At 57.1% G+C, this 22417-nt stretch overlaps 3 protein-coding genes across 3 annotated transcripts; 1 reads left to right on the top strand and 2 right to left on the bottom strand.

Annotated features, from left to right (window-relative positions):
- The first annotated feature begins 8237 nt into the window (after window positions 1-8237).
- On the top strand, window positions 8238-13734 carry NDUFV1 (NADH:ubiquinone oxidoreductase core subunit V1). Its single transcript, XM_030833339.3, has 10 exons — window positions 8238-8412; window positions 9515-9597; window positions 9671-9841; window positions 10548-10731; window positions 11577-11766; window positions 12197-12409; window positions 12553-12719; window positions 13030-13111; window positions 13320-13465; window positions 13570-13734. Exons 1-10 carry the CDS (start codon window positions 8341-8343, stop codon window positions 13654-13656), a joined length of 1395 nt encoding a protein of 464 aa, XP_030689199.1. The 5' UTR covers window positions 8238-8340; the 3' UTR covers window positions 13657-13734.
- Window positions 13735-13791: 57 nt separating this feature from the next.
- Window positions 13792-20136, bottom strand: LOC115840446 (double C2-like domain-containing protein gamma). Its single transcript, XM_060302855.1, has 11 exons — window positions 19998-20136; window positions 18203-18291; window positions 17907-18105; window positions 17273-17518; window positions 17127-17198; window positions 16807-16916; window positions 16584-16719; window positions 14929-15080; window positions 14740-14821; window positions 14460-14556; window positions 13792-14382 (listed from the first exon to the last, which is right to left on the bottom strand). The coding sequence occupies exons 2-11, from the start codon at window positions 18220-18222 to the stop codon at window positions 14141-14143; spliced, it is 1356 nt and encodes a 451-aa protein (XP_060158838.1). The 5' UTR covers window positions 18223-18291; window positions 19998-20136; the 3' UTR covers window positions 13792-14140.
- Window positions 20137-20206: 70 nt separating this feature from the next.
- NUDT8 (nudix hydrolase 8) lies at window positions 20207-22244 on the bottom strand. The gene is made up of 4 exons (XM_030833340.3): window positions 21959-22244; window positions 21187-21319; window positions 20536-20613; window positions 20207-20435 (listed from the first exon to the last, which is right to left on the bottom strand). The coding sequence occupies exons 1-4, from the start codon at window positions 22150-22152 to the stop codon at window positions 20208-20210; spliced, it is 633 nt and encodes a 210-aa protein (XP_030689200.1). The 5' UTR covers window positions 22153-22244; the 3' UTR covers window position 20207.
- Between the last annotated feature and the right edge of the window lie 173 nt (window positions 22245-22417).

Here is a 22417-nt window from a genome sequence, read left to right as displayed (position 1 = left end):
CAAATAAACTTTAATCAGCATCTTCAGGGAGATAAGAAAAGTTATTACATCTGGAGGATAAAAGGAGGCTATTAAAAAGAGCGTTTCCCAGAAAGATTAAAAATATGAGAGCAGAAATGAAAAATCTCCGGGGCTTCCCTGGTGGTGCAGTGGTTAAAAATCCGCCTGCCATTGCAGAGGACACGGGTTCGAGCCCTGGTCCGGGAAGATCCCACTTGACGATGAGCAACTAAGCCCGTGTGCCACAACTACTGAGCCTGCACGCTAGAGCCCGCGAGCCACCACTACTGAAGCCCGCCCGCCTAGAGCCCGGGCTCCGCAACAAAGAGTAGCCCCTGCTCGCCTCAACTAGAGAAAGCCCGCGCGCAGCAACGAAGATCCAACGCAGCCACAAATAAAGAAATAAAATAAATAAATTTATCAGAAAAGGAAAAGAAAAATCTCAGAAGGTAAAGTTGAAAAATACATATGAAAATGGAACAAAAAGATAAAAGCATGGAAAGTGAGAAAAACAGAGTATTATTCGAGGAAGTCTAGAGAGAGGGAGAGAAGAGGGTAGAAAAAAATCGTAGGGAGGGCTTCCCTGGTGGCACAGTGGTTGAGAATCCGCCTGCCGATGCAGGGGACACGATTCGTGCCCCGGTCCGGGAGAATCCCACATGCCGTGGAGTGGCTGGGCCCGTGAGCTATGGCCGCTGAGCCCGTGCGTCTGGAGCCTGTGCTCCGCAACGGGAGAGGCCACAGCGGTGAGAGGCCCGCATACAGCAAAAAAAAAAAAAAAAAAAAAAAATCGTAGGGAGCAGATTATCAAATGAATAATACATTTTCTCAGGACTGAAGAAGATGAGCTTTCACGTTGAAAGACACAATGAGTGCCCAGCACATTGAATGAAGAAGGACCAAAGACTGATACAAAAGCAGATCGTGAAATTCCAGAGCCCCCAGGAGGAAAATGAAGACCCTGCAACCTTCCGGAGAGAGAAAAACACCACACACGAGGGATAAAGAATTTGAAATCGCGTCAGATATCTTGTGGTGGTGATGAAACATGTCCACAAATACTTTGACGCTCCGGCATCTCTATGGCCTCCCGTGGAAGCTGGGCAGGACTTTGCTGCTGCCTCAGTGAAGAGAAAACAGTGGAAGCCACACGATGGGGCTTCCCAGGCTAAGTTTGAGAAGGTCACACAGCTTTGCAGTTTCTCTCGAGACACTTGCTTCAGTCATTGTGCAAAAGGTCCAGCCACCCTGAGGCTGCCACAGAGAGAGCCCATGTGGAGAGACCAGAGATGGGGAGAAAAAGGGAGGGAGGGAGGGAGGGAAGGAGCAGTGATGAAGACACACCTGCTCCCAGCTGCCCAGCCCTGGAAATGACACTCTTCACTTCTGCCCCATCCAGATACAAGGGGGCTCTCTGCCCAGGAGGAGGAAATAAGTTTGTCATATCTAGTCAGTCCCTACCACATACAACATCAGATCTATACATACACAGGAACTTGATGTGTGATAGCAGTGACGTCACAAATACTGAATAAGTTTGAAGAGTTATTTAGTGTTAGTAAAACTGATTCACCGTATTGAGAAAAACGACTGGATTCTCATCTCACGCCATTTACAACAATAAACTCCAGATAGATCAGTTGTTCTCAGCTGGGGGTGATTTTGTCCCCCAGATTATGCTTGGCCACATCTGGAGATATTTCTGTTGTCACAACTTATGGGGCGCTGCTGGCACTTAGGGATGCCACAATGCACAGGACAGCCACTCACAGCAAAGAACTGAAGAGGCCCAAATGTCCATAGTGTCAAGATTTAGAAACCCTGCCATAGGGTTCACCTATATGTGAACGAGAAAAATAAAATAATAACAGGAAAAAAGTAAGAGATTTCTTTATGACCTTGGACTGGGGATAAATTCCTTAAACAAGGCCCCCAAATGAATGAACTTGACTACATCAAGACTGAGGATTTCTCTTGTACAATGATGGTTACTATTTATCAGATTATCAGATAGATGATAAACTCAAAGGAAATATATTTGCAACATCTGACGGGGGAGGGAGGACCAGTGGTTTATAATGTTGGAGATGGTGTTCCCACTAATCTTTCAGGATCCCCCCAAAGGGGGCCTTCCTGGTGGCACAGTGGTTAAGAATCCGCCTGACAGTGCAGGGGACAGGGGTTCAATCCCTGGTCCGGGAACATCCCACATGCCGCGGAGCAACTAAGCCTGTGCGCCTCAACTACTGAGCCTGCGTGCGGCAACTACCAAAGCCTGCGCGCCTAGAGCCCGTGCTCCGCAACGAGAGAAGCCACCGCGATGAGAAGCTTGCGCACTGCAACATAGAGTAGCCCCCACTCGCCGCAACTAGAGAAAGCCCGTGCAGCAACGAAGACCCAACACAGCCAAAAAAACCCCCAAAAAACAAAAAACCAAAGCCACAAAGACCATAAAAAACCAAACACACACTCCATCTCTCATGTATGTAGGAGACACCTGGAGTGATTACAGTTATGAGCTTCTATGCACCAAATAACATACCCTGACGTTCACAAAGCAAAAGCTGATGGGAAGACAGGGACTTAGGCAACTGGAAACAACAAATGTCCAACTCTGAAATAAGAAAACAGAGAAGGCACTGTCCTTTCAATTGCTCATGGGACATTTACTATAGTAACCATATGTCATGGTTCAGAGAAAGTTTTAGAACATTCCAGAGGGAGAGAGAGGAACAGTACAGACAACAGTCTCTCATTATAAGGCAATAAAATGAAAAATAGCAAAACCCAGGAAACAAAGAGACTGTAATGTTTACAGTTATAATATTTATATTTATAAGTGTATTTATACATCTCTCTTAAAATGGCATGGGACTTCCCTGGCAGTCCAATGGTTAGGACGCCACGCTGCCACTTCCGGGGACATGGGTTCGATCCCTGGTTGGGGAATTAAGATCTCACATGCCGCAGTGTGTGAGCCCAAAAAAAAAAAAAAAGAAAAAAAATGGCATGTCAAAAAAGAAATCAAAACCAGAATTGCAGAACTTCTAGCAAATTATGATAAAGAAGCACCATAAATCGGAAGCGTTGGTCCTCTGGTCTCGATTACTCTAGCTTTATAATTAATCTTGCTCTCTGGCAGGGCAGATTCCCCCCAAGCCTCTCGTTCGTCTTCAAAATTGGTTTGGCCCTTCTTGGCCCTTTGTTCTTCTATATCCATGTTAGAATCAGTTTTCCCAGTTCCATGAAAGGCCTTGATGGGATTTTGATTGTAGTTTGTAAATTAACTTGGAAAGATGTGACATCTTTATGGCATTAAGTCACCCACCTGGTAAAGTCCCCTCAGCAGCTGCAGTACTGGCTAGAGGCAAAGGGAATGTGGGATTCTGGAAGGACGGAGGCAGCCGTAAATACTGGCTATGACGTCATGACCCATTGCCGAAGCGGCGCCCCTCCACGTGTCCTTTGTGGCTCTGAGTTTTGTGTATTGGGAGGAAATTGTCTTTGGAAGGTGCAAAGTGGTCACGGTAAGAAGAACATGTACCAGAAGATGAATAGCTCAACCTGTCTCTAATAAACACTCAACTGGTTTTTCTTTTTGCTGATTTATAAGGGAGGGCCTGGCGTTTCTAAAAACTGAACCTTGAGTCTCACATTTCTAACAGCTTGGGATTAGTCAAGCGGTGTGTAAGCTCTTCCTGGTATCTGTCCTCCCAAGTAGCCGTCAAGGGCTACACGGGGCAAAGAAGAGACTAGAGCTTTTGTGTTAAGGGACAAAGGGGGTGTAGGCAGAACGCCAAGGGACAACTTGGGGATGGGCAAAGGACCAACATGGAGACAGTCCATATACCTAGACCTGATCTACTAGATCCAGCAGACCTGGATCTGCTACCAGGGAGGTGCCAGGGTGGGTGGGCTGAGCGGACTGCACCGGTCCCTGGGACCTGTGCCCAACGGAGACTTCACAGGTCCTCCGTGTTGGAGACTGCAGATGCTGCCCAGTGCTTCAGGACCAGTATGAGCCACAGAAGGACCCCGAGACACTGGCAGCCTGACAGGGAGTGGTTCTCACACCAGGACGAGAGTCTGCAGAGCATGTGAGGGCGCCCTGCCCTGGAGAGCAGGGAAGGAGGCTGGGTCACATGCATCGTTAAGTGTGTTGCTTGATCCAAAGGCAGTCACATTGTCCTGTGTGTACCTCACCAGCCATGACTGATCGACTTTACTTTCTCGAATTTAAATTAATGGAAAAAAAAAAAGAGAGAGATTTCCAGTTCAAGATATTAGAGTAGAACCTGAAATGCACCCTGTCCTTCTCAAACACATCAAAATCAGAGAAGGATAAAAAGCGTTAATAATGACATTCCAACCACATAGAAATGAAAAGGGGAATTCTGTGTAGACTTGAAATAAGGCTCTCTTTGAAGGAAAGAAATAGGAAGAAACCCACAGCCTGGGGCGGGAGCTGAAGCCTTGTGACTTAGCCAGGAAGCAGGAACACAGCCAAACCAAATGCACAGGCTTGGGGCCAGGGCTGGAGAGCAAGGTTGAGAGCCTTCCGTGACTGAGGCCAGGTCTCCACCAGGAGCGTGAGGCAGGGGGCCAGAAATGCCCTCCCTGCCGGGTCACAAACAGGACCAACCCAGAAATCAGGAGTGCAGAATTGGGGATGGAAGTAAGTACAGAGGGAAGTAGGTAAGTAAGTACAGAGGGAAGCAGTATACCTGGTTTTGTTTCATATCCAGCAGGAGGATAGACATATGAACTAGCTTTTGCTGGAAAAAGAAATTTTGGCATGACTGTTAAAAATGTAAGGGAGGGGACTTCCCTGGTGGCGCAGTGGTTAAGAATCCGCCTGCCACTGCAGGAGACACAGGTTCAAGCCCTGGTCCGGGAAGATCTCACATGCCGCGGAGCAACCAAGCCTGTACACCACAACTACTGAAGCCCGCACGCCCAGAGCCTGTGCTCCACAACAAGAGAAGCCACCGCAATGAGAAGCCCGTGCACCGCAATGAAGAGTAGCCCCTGCTCGCCGCAACTAGAGAAAGCCCGCACGCAGCAAGGAAGACCCAACGCAGCCAAAAATAAATAATTTTTTTGAAAAAAGGAAGGAAAAAAATGTAAGGGAAACCACTAAAAATAGAAATAAAATGTATAACTTTCAAACCAATACTGGGGAAGAAGGGAATAGCACAAAGAAAACTCAGTTAATTCAGTAGAAGTCCGGAAAATAGAGGAAAAAGAAATAAAGAGAAAGAATGCTAAATAGAAAACACAATATAATATGGCAGATATATGTTCCAATGGCAATACCAATAAATGTAAACAGGACAGACTCTCTTTTTATTTATTTATTTTGCGTTACGCGGGCCTCTCACTGTTGTGGCTTCTCCCGCTGTGGAGAACAGGCTCTGGATGCGCAGGCTCCCTGGTTGGGGAACTAAGATCCCACATGCCTTGGGGCAACTAAGCCCGCACTCTGCAACTACTGAGCCCGCGCACCACAGCTAGAGAGAAGCCCACGTGCTGCAATGAAAGATCCCGCATTCCACAACAAAGATCCCGCGTGCCACAACTAAGACCCGAGCAGCCAAATAAATAAATAATATTTAATAAACGAAAATAAAGTATAGGTGTCCAAAATTGGCTCACGGAAATAAACAAACAGCCCTAAAAGAAATGGAAATGGTGATGAGATCACTCCTAAGCAGAGCCCTCAGTTTCAGACGGCCTTACGGTGGGTTCTAGTGACACTTCAGGAGATGATAACTTTTACCCTCAGAAAACTCCTGCAATGTATAGGAAAAGATGGGAAGGGGCACAGCTCATTTTAACAAAACTGGAAGAGATGCCCTGGAGAAAATCTGAGCTGGAGCTGGAGAGGTCAGCACGGGCCTTGAGTGCCAGGCCCGGGGACTTGGGCTTTGCCCTGAGGACACGAGGGAACCACGAAGGGTCTCAGGCAGGAGAGGGGCAAAATGGATCCGAAGTTTACAACAATCCTGCTCGTTCCATGGTGCAAAGAAGTGATTGCGGGGGCCGAGACTTGAGGCTGGGGGACCTCAAGGAGGCTTTGCAAAATTCCAGGTGAAAGCTGATGGGTCACTGCCATGGGGTGGGGCCTAAAGGCACAGGAACAGGGTGTGCTCAGAAGGCAGAGTTGGCAGGTTGCAGTGGATATGGGGACAGGGAGGCATCCTGGATGCCTCCCAGCTTCTGGCCTGGAGGCTGGTAGGGGAGACAGACATGGACAGTGGCATAGGATGAGACAGGTGAGAGCCAGGGTCTGGGATGCCTTGGAAGAGGGCTTCCTGGAGGAGGTGATACTGAGTGGAGCCTGGCAAGTGGGTGCTCTAGATGGGTGGGGACTGAGTGGGGGACTGAGGGTCAGGAGACCTCAGGCCGAGTTCTGGCAGCTGTGCCGTCTTGGGCAGGCAACTCAGCGTGGCTAATATACTCTGTCCTCTTCTGAAAATGGGGGCTCATCATTCCCATGCCCTGGGTTGTGGGAGGATTAAGAAGATAACACATGGCAAGTGCTTGGCACAGAGCCTGGCACTGGACGAACTGGAGCTCCTGCCCCTCACTCTTAGTTTCCCACGGGCCCATGCCCAGCATCTCCCATCCACAGCATCACCCGGCTGCCTTCTCCCCATGGCCTTGTGTTCCCTTTTGACCCCGTTAGATAGGGATGAGGAGAGAATCCACCCTCTGGCTCCATCTTGCCCCCCTTCTGCCACCCCAAAGGGAGGGATCCATGGACTCGGGTCTGAACTCCGGATTAGCTGTGTAATCCCCAGCTCTGTCTGGGCAATCTCTTTCCCTGCCCAGGAGAGGGGGCCTGGGGCTGGGAGTCAGGACTGCTGGGCCCTGGACCTGGTACTGCCCTACCCATCTGTGAGCCCTCAGACAAGGTGCCCAGGCTCTTGCCGCCTCTTTTGGAAACACCACTGACATCCTGCAATGACTGTCATATGTGTGCTGTGTCTGGGGCACTTTGGGAAAGAAGAAAGGCCTGGGTTTGATTCTAGCTCTACCACTCAGCAGCTTCATAGCCATGGACAAGAGATGAAACCTCCATGGGCCTCAATTTTTTTCATGTAGAAAATGGAGTTAACACTATCCAGGGCTACTGTGGGGAATATATGAGAAAATAAGGGCATATTTCTTTGTAAATGGCACATCTCTCGAGAGACAGGGAAGGATGATTACAGGACAAGAGAATAGAGGAGCTGGGGAGGGCAGACCAAAACGGACATGCTTATCATGGGACTCAGAGCCAAAGGGTTCCAGAGAACTGACAAACTGATTAACAAGAGTTAATCAGGCTTCCAAGACTTCAAGAGAAGGCAAAGAACAGAGATCCTCCTCAGGTCACGGGAGCATTGCGGGGTGGGGAGGGAGTGAGCAGAAATGCCCTAAAACCCCAAGAGGAAGAGGTCCTGTGGAGAGTGGGCATGATGTGGCCTGGGCCTGACGACCTGCACGATAGCGGCTGAGTCCTTAAATGCCAGGTTGCCGAGGCAGTAGGAGCCGCTCCAGGATTTTGTGCGGGAGCATCAGGTGCCAACCTCTCCTGACAGGGGCTGAGGAAGGAATGGCTGGGAGAGTGTAGCAGCACTACAGCAAGAGGATGTGCCACCCACTGACTATCTCCACCCTCTTGGCCTCACCCCAACCTAGGATTCTAGACACACCTCCTCTGGGGAGACCTCCGCCAACAACCCCCAGTCTGCCCCGGTTCCCTGCGGCTAATGAGCAATCCTTTTCTGAGCCCAGGGGTGCCCGTAGTGGGTGAGGGGAAAATCATAGTCTGGGAGGGCTTGGACGGGGACAGAATAATTACAAGGCGGTCATGAGGGTCGGGCTGTCACCGATCTGATTTCTCCTCCTTCCCCTATACGCTTGTGCATACAACAAGAGCACGCGAAATGCGGAACTTGCAGAAAACACCAGAACCAGCAGAAGGTGACATGCGAGGTTTGTTTACTTGGGGATTGAAAGGCTGAGGGTCCACGAGCTAATGTGATGGAGCAGCGCAGGCGAGCAAGAGAGTAAATACCAATCCCGCGAAGGTAGAAAGGAGGTCCGAAAGCCCGTGGGACTGCATCTCCCAGCAGCCTCAGCGCCAGACAGGGCATTTCTGGCCTCTCCGCCCTCCTACGAGGAGGCGGGGCCAAGGGCGGGGCGGGAGCGGTGCAGGGAAGTTTGGGCGCGTCGCCGGTGCCAGGGCGCGTGACGTTCTTCCTGTGCGCCGTCTAGCGTCTAGGTCGCGCCGGTTCCTCAGCTTCAGAGCCGTGAAGGTGACAGCTGGAGCTGACCGGCTTGGCCTCCGCGATGCTGGCGGCACGGCGGCTGCTCGGCGGGTCTCTCCCCGCACGGGTGTCTGTGCGATTCAGCGGCGATACGGTGAGGCCTGACCTGGCTCGGGCCAGGGGTGCTCGCGGGCCGGCTCTCGCTACCGCGCCTGTGCGCGCTCCATCCCTTGGGTCTGTAGTGCCTTCTGGAGAACATTCTCATCTCCCCAGTCCAGCAGGAAGGTTGCCGATCCGGCTTGGGTGTAGAAGGGGAACGGGTCCAAACGGGAGGCTGACTCACCCCGCCCCCAGCCCTCCGGCCCCTTGGCTTCTCTTATTTAACAGCCGCACGACTTAACGGAAAATTTTGCAGGTGGCAAAGCGTCCTTATCTCATTCCTTTCCCGCCACAGCTTTGTAGGGCGTGAAGGGGCCACTGACCCATTTTACAGATGCAGACAATAGCTTTGGAGAGGGCCGTGCGCCTCCTCATTCTTCGTTCAGCGCTCCGATCCCCATATTGGCTTTTAAGGGGTTGGGTGTCTGGAAGCCAGGTCCCCTTAGCCCTCAGCTGAGGTGCTCCTCACTGGGTCACGTGGAATTCCAGACCCATCTCTCCTCAACAGTTTTATCCTGAGCGGGTCTCCCTCCGTCATCTTGTGTCCCAGCCGCAGTGAGGCATTTCTTTTCCTTCCGAAAGTGCATTTTGTCGCCAGCAGAGTTTAGTAACACAAGGCTTTGGCCTAACCAAGTTTGGGTCCAGCAGCACAGCCAGACAAGTAAATGGACATAGCATCACACTGGGCTCAGGGGTGTAGTATGTGCTGTGCACAGTTCAGGTGTGGGCTTTGGCCACGGACACACCTGAGCTTAGATTCCATCTGCTCCTTCGGGCTGTGTGCCTTTCATAAGCTCAGTTTGCTCTGAGCCTCAGTTTCCTCTTCTGTAAAATGGAGGAAATCGTTCCTGTCTCAAGGTTATGAGGATGAAATGGGGTCTTGGATATAGAAAACTTAGTTTCGTGCCTGCTAACAGGAAGTGCTTACTAAGTGGTGATGGCAGCTATGATGCTATGAAGGGTTCTGAGGCTTAGGCCCCTGCCCTCCTCCCAGCCCAGCCCTCTCCAATCAGGGGGACTCAAAACTCTGTACCTTCTGGCCTGGCCCCTCATGACCTCAGAGCCCTGCTGGGCCTGCTGACCCTCTGTGTCCCCAGACAGCACCCAAGAAAACCTCATTTGGCTCGCTGAAGGATGAAGACCGGATCTTCACCAACCTGTATGGCCGCCATGACTGGAGGTGAGATGGTGCCCTTAGGCTGGTGGTTCCCGAGGCAGGGCCTCCCCCTTACTGCCTTCCCCACTCTGTCCAGGCTGAAAGGTGCCCAGAGTCGAGGTGACTGGTACAAGACAAAGGAGATTCTGCTGAAGGGGCCTGACTGGATCCTGGGTGAGGTCAAGACGTCGGGCTTGCGGGGCCGTGGAGGTGCTGGCTTCCCAACTGGCCTTAAGTGGAGCTTCATGAATAAGCCCTCAGATGGCAGGTGTGTGTAGGCAGGCAGAAATGGGGTTTCAGGAGAGACCTTGGGGGTGGCTGTGGCTTACCTGGGCCTTTGGGCTGTTTCCTTGGAAACTAAGAGTGAATGAAATGGGAAAACATAACCAGAGCTCAGGTAGGTGGGATCCAGTTCTCTCTGGTCTTCCTCAGGGGAGACTGGGGGGGAAGCAGAATCGACACAAAACTTTGACTCAGTCAGACTTAACTGGTCAATGCTTAGCTCTGCCTTTTAGTCATATATCTTTGGGCAGTCTCCTGGCCTTTCCGAACCTCAGGTTTCTGTTCTATAAGTGGATATTATATCGTGCAGGGATGAAAGAGATAATGTTCGTACAGCTTTTGGCCTGCACTGTGGTTGGACCCTAGAAAGCAAAGGCTGAATGTCAGCTATTTTGCCTCCTTTTGGCTCCAGAGATACGGTGGAGGTTCACGGAATGCGCTTTGTGACCAAAAGCAGATTGGGGCTCTTGGGAAAGCAAAGATTTTTCCTGTGGTCATACCCACCCAAATACGGAATAGGCAGTGAGCTCCCTGTCATCGGTGGTGAGCAAGCAGAGCCCCTGGGAACATGTCAGGAGGACAAAGAGGGATTGGCTGTCAGAGGAGGCTTCCCTGGGTGGAGTGGGGTGGCATGTGGTTGAAGGCCCAACCCTGGTGGCCCTGTAGCCTGACTGACCTGCTGGCCCCCACAGGCCCAAGTATCTGGTGGTGAACGCGGATGAGGGGGAGCCGGGCACCTGCAAGGACCGGGAGATCATGCGCCACGATCCCCACAAACTGGTGGAAGGCTGCCTAGTGGGGGGCCGGGCCATGGGTGCCCGTGCCGCCTACATCTACATCCGCGGGGAATTCTACAATGAGGCGTCCAATCTACAGGTGGGCAGAGGTGGGGCGTCAACAGAGGAGAAGGTGCTCAGTGTGCACTTACATGCCCCAATCCTAGGCAGAGTTGTTCTTAGATTTTAGCTCCTGATCTGTCTGGGGTCGCACTAGGAGAGTGGTGATCACTCCTGCATGCCTTGTGTCCTGAATGGGACGTGGCCCCCGATGCCTCTGTCTCTTTCTGTATGTTCCAGAGCTTCTGCTTGGGCTCCATGACTCTTTCCAGGGCTCCATGGCTCCTGGGGCAGGGGTAGGCTGGAGAACTCCCATATGGGCATTTTTCCTGGAGGGTCAAGGGGTCATTTCAGTAATTCTCAGCTCAGTGATGCCTGTAGTAATCGGTCCAGGGCCAAAGCCTCACCTTTCTATTAGGCTGCTACACAACAGTGATGAAGGATGTGGGAGTAATAACCTGGCACATGGTAGCATTATGTGTAAGTGTTATTGTTATTATTATTACATATTTAAAAATAAGCCTCCAGGGTCTTTTCTTCTACTCAGAAGCAGTACTCGTTCATTATGAAGATAGGAAACCACACACACACAAAAGGAAACTCTCCCACAGATCCACCACCTGGAGAAACTACTTGCTGAAATTTTCATTATTGTCCTAAAGTCTTTAAAAATACATATAGTTGGAGAATTTGTTAAATGTTATTACAGAAGTAGCACATGCATCGTAAAAACCCCCACCCCCTCCCAGAGCGTCCTCTGCTTGTGTCCAGAGGGAGCTTTTGCTCTGGACTTCGGTGATGGGCTCACTGGGCCAGTGCCCCTCCCTCCCACACACAGTGTTCCTGGGCCCTTGGGGACCGTGTCCTCACACCCCTGTCCCACAGGTAGCCATCCGAGAGGCCTACGAGGCTGGTCTGATTGGCAAGAATGCCTGCGGCTCCGGCTATGATTTCGACGTGTTTGTGGTGCGTGGGGCTGGGGCCTACATTTGCGGGGAGGAGACAGCGCTCATCGAGTCCATCGAGGGCAAGCAGGGCAAGCCCCGCCTAAAGCCTCCCTTCCCTGCAGACGTGGGTAAGACCTGGCACCTGGCCCGATCCTGGGCCTTGTCCTGTGGAGTCCAGGATCTGTTTTCAGGTCCCCACTGGTCATTCTTAGGGAATTTCTGAGTCCCTTCTGCACTGGGCGCCTGACACAGAGAGCAGGGTGGGAACAACATAGAGGCTCCACCAGTGCCACCTGCAGTCCCTCATCCTGCCTCAGCTCCCATGTCAGATACCCAAGTCCTCTCGAACCTTCTGGGAACTCGGGGCAGGATGGTGAAAAGGCAGCGCAGCTCCTGCTGGAATCTGGGGTCCGGTGGGGGACGAGAATAACAAGGGGTGAAAGCAGGGCTCTCTGCCACCGGAGCAGGACCCTGGACATACCCCATTGCCAGGAAACCCGCCGCAGCCTGTCCCCACCCACTGGAAGCCACCGATTTCTCATCCCATTGCCCCCACAGGAGTGTTCGGCTGCCCTACAACCGTGGCCAACGTGGAGACAGTGGCCGTGTCCCCTACCATCTGCCGCCGAGGGGGTGCGTGGTTTGCCAGCTTTGGCCGCGAACGCAACTCAGGCACCAAGCTGTTCAACATCTCTGGCCACGTCAACCACCCTTGCACCGTGGAGGAGGAGATGTCTGTACCGCTGAAGGAACTGATTGAAAAGCACGCCGGTGAGGCCTGGGGCCAGCCAGCAGGGTGGGAGAGCCTCAGGAGCTGGGGCTGGGGCTAGCAGAGGTCCTGGGCTCAGGGCTAGGCAGGTGTGCCGGCCCCAGCCCTGACCATCCATCCTTTTGGGGACTAACTGGGGCCCCAGGGGGTGTCACGGGTGGCTGGGACAACCTCCTTGCTGTGATTCCTGGCGGCTCGTCCACCCCACTGATCCCCAAGTCCGTGTGTGAGACGGTGCTGATGGACTTCGACGCGCTGGTGCAGGCGCAGACAGGCCTGGGCACGGCTGCTGTGATCGTCATGGACCGCTCGGTAAGGGTTGGCCCATGCTCCCCACCCAGTCCCTGCCTTATGCCAGCCCGGTTAGTAACCCTTCCGGGGCCTCTCGGAGAACTCCTGCCAGCTCTTGGGTCCTGGTTCGTGTCACCTGAGATACAGTGAGGTGGGAGAGGTGGGGAGCAAGGCTTCTCTGGGGGACACGCCCGTGGAGCCTGGGCGGGGCGGGATGCCCACGGCAGGGGGAGGAGACAGCCAGAGTGCCGCTGGAATCAGGAGGGTGTGCCGCCGGGGGGCGCTGAGGCTCAGGCCTTGGGTGCCTCCTCACTGTCCCTTGTCTCCCCAGACGGATATCGTGAAAGCCATCGCCCGCCTCATCGAGTTCTACAAGCACGAGAGCTGTGGCCAGTGCACCCCATGCCGCGAGGGTAAGCGCGCTGGGCAGGCTGGGGCTTTCTCTGTGGCTCGCGCCAGGCCTGGGCCGGGCACTGGACCCTGAATAAACAGCTGCTGCTTCCCAGCCTGCTGTGGCTGCTCTGAGCCCCACCCTCCCTGTGGCCCGCACCCCTCGAGTTCCATCCCCCCGCATCCTGGCTTAGGGAGATCACCAGGCCCTCTCTTGCTGCCACGGCCCAGGTGTGGACTGGATGAACAAGGTGATGGCCCGCTTTGTGAAGGGGGACGCCCGGCCGGCTGAGATCGACTCCCTGTGGGAGATCAGCAAGCAGATAGAGGGCCACACCATTTGTGCCCTGGGCGACGGAGCTGCCTGGCCCGTGCAGGTACTCGCTGCCCTGCTGCGTGGTGCTGGGGGCGGTGCTGAGAGCCCGGGTGTTGGGGGATTTTCAGGCCCTGCTGCACCCAGCACCCTGACCCTCACCCCCAGGGCCTGATCCGACACTTCCGGCCGGAGCTCGAGGAGCGGATGCAGCGGTTCGCCCAGCAGCACCAGGCCAGGCAAGCCGCTTCCTGAGCCCGCCGCGCTGGGCCGGCATCCATCTGCCTGGACGGCTGGACAATAAAGCAAGTGCTGCCCACTCGGTGCGTCTTCTCTGTGGCCTTGCTCTTCACTCTGCCTCTGCGGCCCATTATTCCTGGAGGCTTGTTTCCCAGACGGAGGTGGAGGTTTGGGAGGGATAGGTCAGCACAAGGTTTCGTTGTGAATTTACACTTGGCCTCCTGTGCGTCAGTCTGTCATAGACCATCCTGAGCATTGACCCCTCAGTGCAAGAAACGGGTGGGGAGGGGGAAACTGTGGCCTGGGGTGCAGACCTGGGCCTGGCCCAGTGAAGGCCTCTGGAGGATGGGAGCAAGGAGGACAGGGCCCAGTCTGCCCTGTGAGGCGATGGGCAGGGAAAGAACCGGCTGTCCGGTCTGGTTTGGAGGAGAGGTTTATTCTTGCTTCATGATTTGGCAGTGGGGTGAATTTGAAAGGGGGGAAGGAAGGAAGCAATTGACTAGGGGTGGACATGGTGGGTGAGGCAGCCCCAGGTCCTCGCAGCTCCATGGAGGCGGCCGCGGGTCAGTTTCGGGGACGGGCGGTGAGCAGGGCCAGGCCGGGCGGCCCCGCTACTCGCTGAGCTGGAGCGCGCACCGTCCAGCGGGTGCCACGGCTCCAGCTGGTGGTCAGTGCGGCCCAGCCCTTCGCGCCAGTGCTGCTGGTGCTCCCCGCTGGCCTGGCTACTCAGCTGCACCCCGCCTGGGTTGGGGGACAGGTCAGGAGCCGTGTGGGAGTCCATTGGGCCCACCCCCCAGCTCCCCGACATTCCCACTCACCAGTGAAGTCGTCAGCTGTGCCCAGGTCATAATCCCACACAGACACCAGCAGTGTCTTCTGCACCAGCTCCTCCCGTGGGCCTGTGCAGAAGAATTCCTGCAGGGAAGGGGGCAGAAAGGCAGGAGGGAGGCAGCCTTGGGTCCTTCACAGCCTCAGAAACAGACTCAGACAGGTGAATGGCTCAGGGTAGCTGGGGCCTGTGCTCTCGGAAGCGGGATGTTGACCCCCCCCCCTCCCGCCCCCAGCAGCCAGGACTGCCTCCCCCCAGCCCTGGCCTACCTTGTTGAACTCAGGGTTCAGGGTCTTCTTCTGAACACTGGTCTTATATTTCGATTTCTTCCCTCCATTCGGATGCAGGTAACTGATCGGGAAGAACGGGGTCAGCTTAGGTGTGGCCCTGGAGAGCTGAGCCCCGAGCGGCTCAGAGGAACCCTCACTGTCCACCTGTCCACCCCTTTTCACACTCACAGGCGGACGAAGGGGTCCGAGTAGCCGTTGGCATCCATGGGGGCGAGGGGGGCACAGCGCAGCACACCCACCAGCAGGCTGCCCCGCTGAGAGCTGTAGCACAGTGACAGCAGGACGAGCCCACGCTCCTCCCCAGCTACCTCAGCCTCCACCTCGGGCAGGGGGTAGGCTTGGGGTCAGCTCCCGTGTGGCCCGTAGCCCACCACCCACCAGTGCTGGCCTGGACGCGAGAATGCAAACTGGCTGCAGAGAAGTCAGGGGCCAGTGGTTTGATTTCATGATTCAATTTACAAAAACAATCACTGGCTTAGTGCCCTGGAAGGAAACTTCCAGCTCAGCTCTATCCAGGGCCTGAGAAGGGGACGCCAGGCCACGTGACTGGCCAGTTCGGGGCATCTTTGTCATGGAGGGGAAGGGAACTGATGTCCCTAAGGGCCACAAACATGCTAGGAGCTTCCTAGGTGGCCTGTCATTAGGTACCCATCACCACTCTCCCGCTGGGTAAGCCTGGTGCCACAGAAGCAGCTCCAAGAGGCTGTTCTCTACCCAAGGACATACAGGTCTGTTCGGCTACAAAGCCCACCCTCCTCACACCCCGCAGCCCAAGCGGCCAGATTCTGAACATCCTTTGCCACACTTGGCCCCTGGTGCTTCCAAAGGACTTGCGAGGATGCCTTGGAGAGAATGTGCTTCTCCCACACTTAACGAGGGATTTGATTTGCCGAAAGCCCAGCCACCTTGCTGGCGTTCAGCTCTCAGTAACGGAGTGCTCCGTGAGCCAAGGGGCTGCTGTGCGGGGTCTGGGCCAGGAAGTGCTTGTGGCGGGTCCCTGCCCCACCCAGTAGGGCTCCGCAGCTTCGCCTTGACTGACTGACAGTCGCAGCAACATGCGGCTCCACTAGGGGGCGGGGCAGCAGCACCTGGCCCTCTGGCCCGGAGGAGCTGCGGAGGGCCCTGCCTCAGCCTTGGAGGTGCCGGGGGCCTGCTGGGCTGCAGGGGTTCTGCCCAGGTCTTTGGTTTCCTATTGCAAATCCCCTGCGGTCACCATCGCTGCCTCCTGCCAAGGGCCTGTGTCTATGACTACCAGCCCCAGAAGTGTGGTACCCACACTGCCTCGGGCAGACCTAGCAGCCGTGCAGCCCCACCATATCCATTCTCTCCCGGACCTTGACCTGCCTTCCCAGCTCAGGCCAGGGACAAATCCCACTGGCTCCAGCCTCTGCCTCAAGCTGGCCTGTGTCTCTGCCCCCTGAGGGCTTGTGCCAGTGCCCCACAGCTCCCCTGGGCTGCCCTGGCAGGGGAAGTCACCCTCTGCCCAGCCCCTGGGGCCTGGCTGTTCCCTGAGACTATGAGCGCTCACAGGGCCGGTGAGCGAGATGGCCTCAGTTTCTCCAAGCCTGCCTGGGCCTGGACCCCTGTCCGGCCCACATCAATCCCTGCCTGACACACTTCAGCCTGGGCCAGCCCAGACCTGCCCCCCCAGTCCTCGCTGGAATCCGCCGTCCCACCCACCTCTTCATACAGAGACATGCCACGTGCTGTGTCCAGGCTCTTGGGCCTCTTGGTCTGAAAGAGCAGAGAGCCTGGTCCCCTTGACTGCACACTGCCCAGGTCTCCCTCCCTGCACGCCCCACCCTGTGCACCAGCCCACTCACCAGCCTCCGCCTCTCCAGACACACATCGAAGCTCCTGGCTTGGTTGGGCACCAGCTTCCCCAGGGGCACCCGCCGCTCCCGCAGGGGAGGCGCCCGCCGCCGTTGCTGCAGCTGTGGGTCCTCCCAGACGCACAGCCTGGTGGCCACGCAGGTCAGACCTGGCCAGGCAAGCCCTCACCCCCACCTCGGCCCTGCCCCCTTGTGGCCCAGGCCCTATCCTCACCACAGGGTGTTGCGCCGGGTGTCCTGGAGGGTGAAGCCATGAGTGCCTCCTCCCAGACAGGCCCCCTTGTGCCCCGAACCATGCGTGTCCGTAGCTGGCTGGCCTGGGGGCTGAGCAGGGAGGGTCAGAGCCTTGTTGGGCCCCAGGGCCCCAGCCTGGTCCCCCTCCCTCATATAGCCTCTAGTTGCACATCCCAGCAACGGGGGGCTCCCTGTCTGAGGTCGAGGCCTTGGGGAAGAGGGGCATGGCAGGCCAGGTGGGTGTTCCAGGCTGGGTGTGAGGCCAAGGGACAGCAGTAGGGGCCTGTGTCTCACCCTCACCTTGCTGGCCCCAGGCAGCAGGTTGGCTTTGACATAGGTGTCCACGGAGTCCGAGGCCAGTGGCTTAAGGCCCTGGGAAGAGACAGTGGATGTGGGACAGGCCGGGGGCCCACACCTGGAACCCAGGGATGCCGCCCCATCCTCACCTTGGCACGGTGAGCTGTGCAGTGCAGTGTGCTACTGTCTGTGTCAAAAAGAAGCGTGGGGCTTCCCTGGTGGTGCAGTGGTTGAGAGTCCACCTGCCGATGCAGGGGACATGGGTTCGTGCCCCGGTCCGGGAAGATCCCACATGCCACGGAGCGGCTGGGCCCATGAGCCATGGCCGCTGAGCCTGCGCGTCCGGAGCCTGTGCTCCGCAACAGGAGAGGCCACGGCAGTGAGAGGCCTGCGTACTGCAAAAAAAAAAAAAAAGAAGCGTGAACTTGAGGGTGCCGAGGGTGGCTAAGGGCAGGTGGCCGGCAGGTCAGCTTCTACATCAACCTCCGCCCCGGTGCCATGCCTCCTGCCCTGCCCTTCCCCAGGTCGGAAGCCTGGGGATGCCCCAGACCCCATCCTGGCTGGGCTGGGCCCAGAGGGTCCCCCTTGTCCCCCGCGCCCACTCACTGCTGTTGTCTGAGTCTCCCTCTGGCTCTGGGTCCGGCTGGGACTGGGGTGCAGAGTGGATGGTGGGGGTCACTGGAGGGTGTAGGTCTCAGGTGTGCAGGGTGGGCTCAGTAAGGGGTAGAAGTGCGGGAAGTAGTCGGAAATGAGGTGGATGGGCCGGATGGGGCCCAGGCTCACGTCAATAGCCACGTGTTCCTGCACGCTCACCGCCCCCGGTCGCTGTGCCCGCCATGGGGGCCTGGACATGGAGGCGGCACTCAGAGGAGCCCCTGAGCACCGGAGATGAGGGCACCGCATCAGGCCAACCAGACAGGGCGAGGAGGCATCACTGAGGGTGTTGGCGGGGGGCGGGGGGGTCCTGGGCAGCAGCTGGGACCTGAGGACAGAGTGTAAGTTCAAGGTCGGCAGGGTGGGGTCCTCCAGCCGGGAGGGGGATCCCGTGGGCTGGCAGGTAGGCCGGCTGGGCTACTTACTGCTCTGAGAGCTCCTCCATCTGGTTTGGGTCGCTGCCGGTGCTGGGTGTGCGCCTGACGGAGGTGACCCAGAGAGCCAGAGTGTGGCCCTGGGGACGGGGGAAGGGGTGGGACTCAGAACGCTTCTCTGGGGCCCAGGAGACCAGCAGCTCCCTGCCCTCCACCCCAAGGGCCCCTTCCCTAGTGCTGGGGCCCAGCCTCCCTCCTTCTCCCCCAACCCCTCCCCAATTCACACACAGCCGGAAAGTTATTTTTACCGCCATCACGTGGCCCTGCTCCCAGGTGAGGCTGGAGGGCCAGAGGTGATACAAGGGGTATGAGGGGCAATGGGAGGGGAGTGTGGGGAGGAAGGGGTAGGTGAGACAGAGGGGTTGGGGGAGAGCGTGTGGGGAGGCGTGTGGGAAGGGGGAGGGGTGTGGAGGGCAGGCTGGGGGGAGGGGAGATGGGCGGGCGGGGAGGGCTCTGCAGAGACGGGGTGGGGGTGCCACCACAACCCGGTCCCCTTGGAGCTCAAGCTTCTTAACACCTGAATCCGATCACTTCGGCACCTCTCTCCCCCTCTGCCAGCCTGGAATAAAATCCTAACCCATCACTGAGGCTGGTCCCCTTGGCCGCTCACTGGGGCCCCGAGTGCTGGGCCCCTCCCCCCATGTCCCCACGCCCCCTCTTGGTTTCCTAGAACACCCCAAGCTGTGTGCACATGCTGCTCCTTGTGCCCCGACTTTCCTCCTTGCCCTTTGGCCTGGCCTGCTCCCGCTTACCTATGGTCTCAAGGTCACTCTCTGCAGGGGAACGTGGCTGCCTTTACCTGCTCAACCTTCCGTCTTTCCCCAGGGGTCCTTTGGGGGCCACACCTTCGCTACTCTCACTCTAGGAGGTTCACCCTGCTCCCCAGGCCTGTGCCCCAGACCCTGCCAATCAATGAATTCCAAATCCAGCAGCCACGTGACAGCTTCAGGGAAGGGCATGTGACCCGAAGCAGGCCAATAAAGTACAATTCTGGGATAGACTGGCCCAGAAAGAGAAGCTGTTTTCTGTTGATGGGAGGCTGGTACCGTGCCATCCTAGAGCTGTTGCCCTCTCCTCACCTCTCACCCCTGTGGAGTAGAGAATGCTCCTAAGAGTGAGGCCAATACAGTGGAAAGAAGAGTCCCTGAGCTCCTGGATCCAGCTATACCTGAAGCTGGTCTATCTCTGGAGTTTGTAATCACCATTCTTCCTTTGGCAAAGTCAGCTAGTGGGTGGGGTTTTCTATCACTTGTCCTGCCTAATACTGCCCAGTCTACCGTGTCAAGGTTAGACTGCCCACCCCTTCAACTCTCTCACAGAGATTTACATGATTGATACATAATTCCATTACATATCTGTGAGTAATTAATGTACAATCACATGATTATCTGTGTGACCTGGTCTCAGATCTCCCACAGACTGAGCACCCCCAGAGGGCAGAGTAGCATCTGGCCGGTGCACAGATGGGACCCCAGCATAGCACCTGGCACATGGTGGGAGCTTGGCATGTTAGAGGTTTGCAGTAGCAGGCAGGGCTCCTTTCTGGATGCCTACTGCCCAGCACATGGTCAGCCAGGCACGGAAGATGGAACAGGAGCTCGTACAGGGTAGTGGCTAGGAGTTTGGTCTCTGGAGTCAGAGAGGGCCTGGTTCAAATCCCAAACCGGGGTGACCTTGGGCAAGGTGTCTACCCTCCCTGAGCCTCAGTCTCACCAGCCAGGGACAGCGTTGGCCCCATCTCACAGGGTTGTGGTGAGAGTGAAATGAGAAAAAAGACTCCAGGCACCTGGCACACAGTGAGTGGGCACAGCAAGTAACAGGGTGATTATCCAGAGGCACCCTAGCCAGGAGGCCAGCTGTCCCATGGGGTCTGCCCAAGGTCAGGGCTCCAGTGCAGAAGGTGCAGTCGCCACGGAATTGGCAAAGGCTCTTTATTCAGTCCTGGAGTGGAGCTGGCGTGGCAGGGCAAAGGCAGGGGCTGCTCAGGGCCAGGTCATCAGCCCCTGGGCAGCTCAGGGCTGGCCAGGCAGGGCTGGTAGACGCCAGGTGCCAGCAGCTGCAGGGTGAACTCAGTGATGACGGCCGTGAGCCCCCAGATCCGGTGTGGCCCGTGTAGGAAGACAGGCAGTGTGTAGCGGAAGTGGCCACCATGGCAGAAGTGGGTATAGCCCTGGTTCTGTTCCTGTAGCAGATGGGCCAGGGGCAGTGCAAACACTTCATCCACCTGTGGGCAGGAGGCAGCGAGAGGGTAGACAGAGCACTGGCCACTGTAGCCTCCGCCCATCTGGACGACCCAGACTCCACCCCAGCATCTCCCCACTCACCTCATCGGGGTTGGGCCTGAGGCTCTGGGGATCCAGTGGGCCCACGCCGGCCAGCACCGGCACCACAGTGGTCTTTCGCTGAGGCAGGAGGAGGACAGGCAGTCAGGGGAGGCACGCCCTTGACAGGGCTTTGGGGCTGGGGCAGGGAGCCTGAGAGGAAGACTCCAGGGGCCTTTAGCAGTGCAGGCCAGGTCCACCCGGCCCCTGCCCTTGGACTCGCTCCAGCCACGCTGACTGACTCAGGCCCCCCAAACACACTGGACCCATTCAGGCCTCTGGGCCTTCGCTTTTCCTTATTTTTACTACCCTAAAATCTCCCAGTGGTCATTCAGTCCCTGCCTACCCTGCAAAGCCCTCCCCAACCTTTGTCCACGGAGCAGAGCAGAGCTGATTCACCCTGGAGCCACCTCCACCCCAGGACCTGAGCCTCAGTATCCCTCGTGAAAGGGGATAAAATACCCCTGGCCCCTTCCTGACGGGCTGTGTGAGGGTGGAACACAACTGCCAGGCAGGTGTCCCCACCGTACTCCGTGACTGCCACAGTCCATGACCACCCTCCTTGTCCCTGGGGTCCCTGCTCCTAGCCCAGGGCAAGCAGAGGGGCTGAATGGGGCAAGGGCCGGTGGTGGTTTCAGGGCCTGGCGGGCTTACCTGGTCGTGCACGGGCCTCAGGACTCCCCACACGTGCTCCTCAGGCACAACCAGGCCCACCTCCTCGCGGGTCTCCCTCAGGGCCGTGTGCACCACGTCGCGGTCAGTGGGGTCACACTTGCCTCCTGGGAAACTGAACAGGCACAGGGAGCCTGGTTCTCGGGCTGCTGGGGCCGTGGAGGGGTGGGGGTGGAGGCTGTGGCAGTGACCCACCTAAATAACGTCTCCGCCCCTAGTTTGCAGAGAGGGCTAGGCAAGCCACACGACCTCTCCAGGCCGTTTACTTCCCTGAACAACGGGAGTAAGGGAGAGAGGCCCTGGGGCTCAGACATGCAAACTCTGCTTATGGTGGCCCCAGAGGCGCTGACATTGACTCTAGGGTGTCCCCAGTTCCCGCCGGGGGCGGGGCCAGGGCGGGAAGCCAGGTAACCCCGCCCCGCGCGCTTCCTCGGCTCGGGGACACGAATCTCCCAGTAGTCGCTGGAAGGGGACGGAGTCTTGCCTTTCTGGAGGGGGACACAGATCTGAACGAGGTGTCGAGCGATCCGCGCGGCGCCCGGGCAGGACCACCTGCGGCGCCAGATTCGGGGCGGAGGGACGTGGGTTGCTGACTCCCGCCATAGCCCTCTGCCTGACGGGCTCTCAGACCCAGACCCATTCTACAGAGGCGGAAACCGAGGCTCGGAAAGGCTAAGTGCCTTGCCCACGACCCTGTGGTCTCCGGGTTCAGCGGCCTCTTCCTAGAAGGGAGAGGAGTTCCCGGCCGGTGTACCTGACGTCACCCTTGTGCCTCCCGGGCAGGCGGCTGGACCGCAGCGTGTAGAGCAGCGCCGGGACCCCACGCACCGAGCACAGCGGCACGAGAACCGCGGCCGCCGCAGGTCGCGCGCGGAGCCGGGCCGTGGCCCCCGCCAGCAACCGCCGGCAGCGCCGCTCGCCCTCCGCCGACAGGCAGTCGGGCAGCATGTCCGGCCCAGCGCGGCCGGGAAACCGAGGTCACCGGGCAGAGCGCACACTCCAGGGTGTCTCGGGAATCTGGGGGGCGGGCCGTGGGAGGAGTCTGCCCGCAGGGTGGGGCTCCGTAGCGGCAGCGGCCTTGCCCACGGGGCGGGGCCCGATTAAGGGGCGGGCCCAGGCCGGGAAGGGGCCTCTCCGCGAGTTGTGGGGCGTGGCCAAGGGGCGTCACCAGATAGCCTGGACTTCCGGTAGAGGGGCGGGCCTGGGGCGGAGC

This window comes from Globicephala melas, chromosome 8, assembly GCF_963455315.2.
Source record: "Globicephala melas chromosome 8, mGloMel1.2, whole genome shotgun sequence".
NCBI lineage: Eukaryota > Metazoa > Chordata > Mammalia > Artiodactyla > Delphinidae > Globicephala > Globicephala melas.
The sequence above is the reverse complement of the archived record's forward strand: the minus strand, read 5'-3'. Positions and strand labels throughout refer to the sequence as shown.

What these genes read in the sequence shown, in the direction of transcription:
- NDUFV1 (XM_030833339.3), top strand. Translation starts at nt 8,341, where the DNA reads ATGCTGGCGGCACGGCGGCTGCTCGGCGGGTCTCTCCCCGCACGGGTG. An exon ending in TGCGATTCAGCGGCGATACG is followed by an intron (nt 8,413 to 9,514) that starts GTGAGGCCTGAC and finishes CTGTGTCCCCAG; the next exon opens with ACAGCACCCAAGAAAACCTC. An exon ending in GAGCTGCCTGGCCCGTGCAG is followed by an intron (nt 13,466 to 13,569) that starts GTACTCGCTGCC and finishes CCTCACCCCCAG; the next exon opens with GGCCTGATCCGACACTTCCG.
- NUDT8 (XM_030833340.3), bottom strand. Translation starts at nt 22,152, where the DNA reads ATGCTGCCCGACTGCCTGTCGGCGGAGGGCGAGCGGCGCTGCCGGCGG. An exon ending in TGAGGCCCGTGCACGACCAG is followed by an intron (nt 20,614 to 21,186) that starts GTAAGCCCGCCA and finishes CTCCTGCCTCAG; the next exon opens with CGAAAGACCACTGTGGTGCC. An exon ending in TCAGGCCCAACCCCGATGAG is followed by an intron (nt 20,436 to 20,535) that starts GTGAGTGGGGAG and finishes TCCTGCCCACAG; the next exon opens with GTGGATGAAGTGTTTGCACT.
- LOC115840446 (XM_060302855.1), bottom strand. Translation starts at nt 18,222, where the DNA reads ATGGAGGAGCTCTCAGAGCA. An exon ending in TGCTGCCTGGGGCCAGCAAG is followed by an intron (nt 16,917 to 17,126) that starts GTGAGGGTGAGA and finishes CTCCCTGCTCAG; the next exon opens with CCCCCAGGCCAGCCAGCTAC. An exon ending in ACCCGGCGCAACACCCTGTG is followed by an intron (nt 16,720 to 16,806) that starts GTGAGGATAGGG and finishes CGTGGCCACCAG; the next exon opens with GCTGTGCGTCTGGGAGGACC.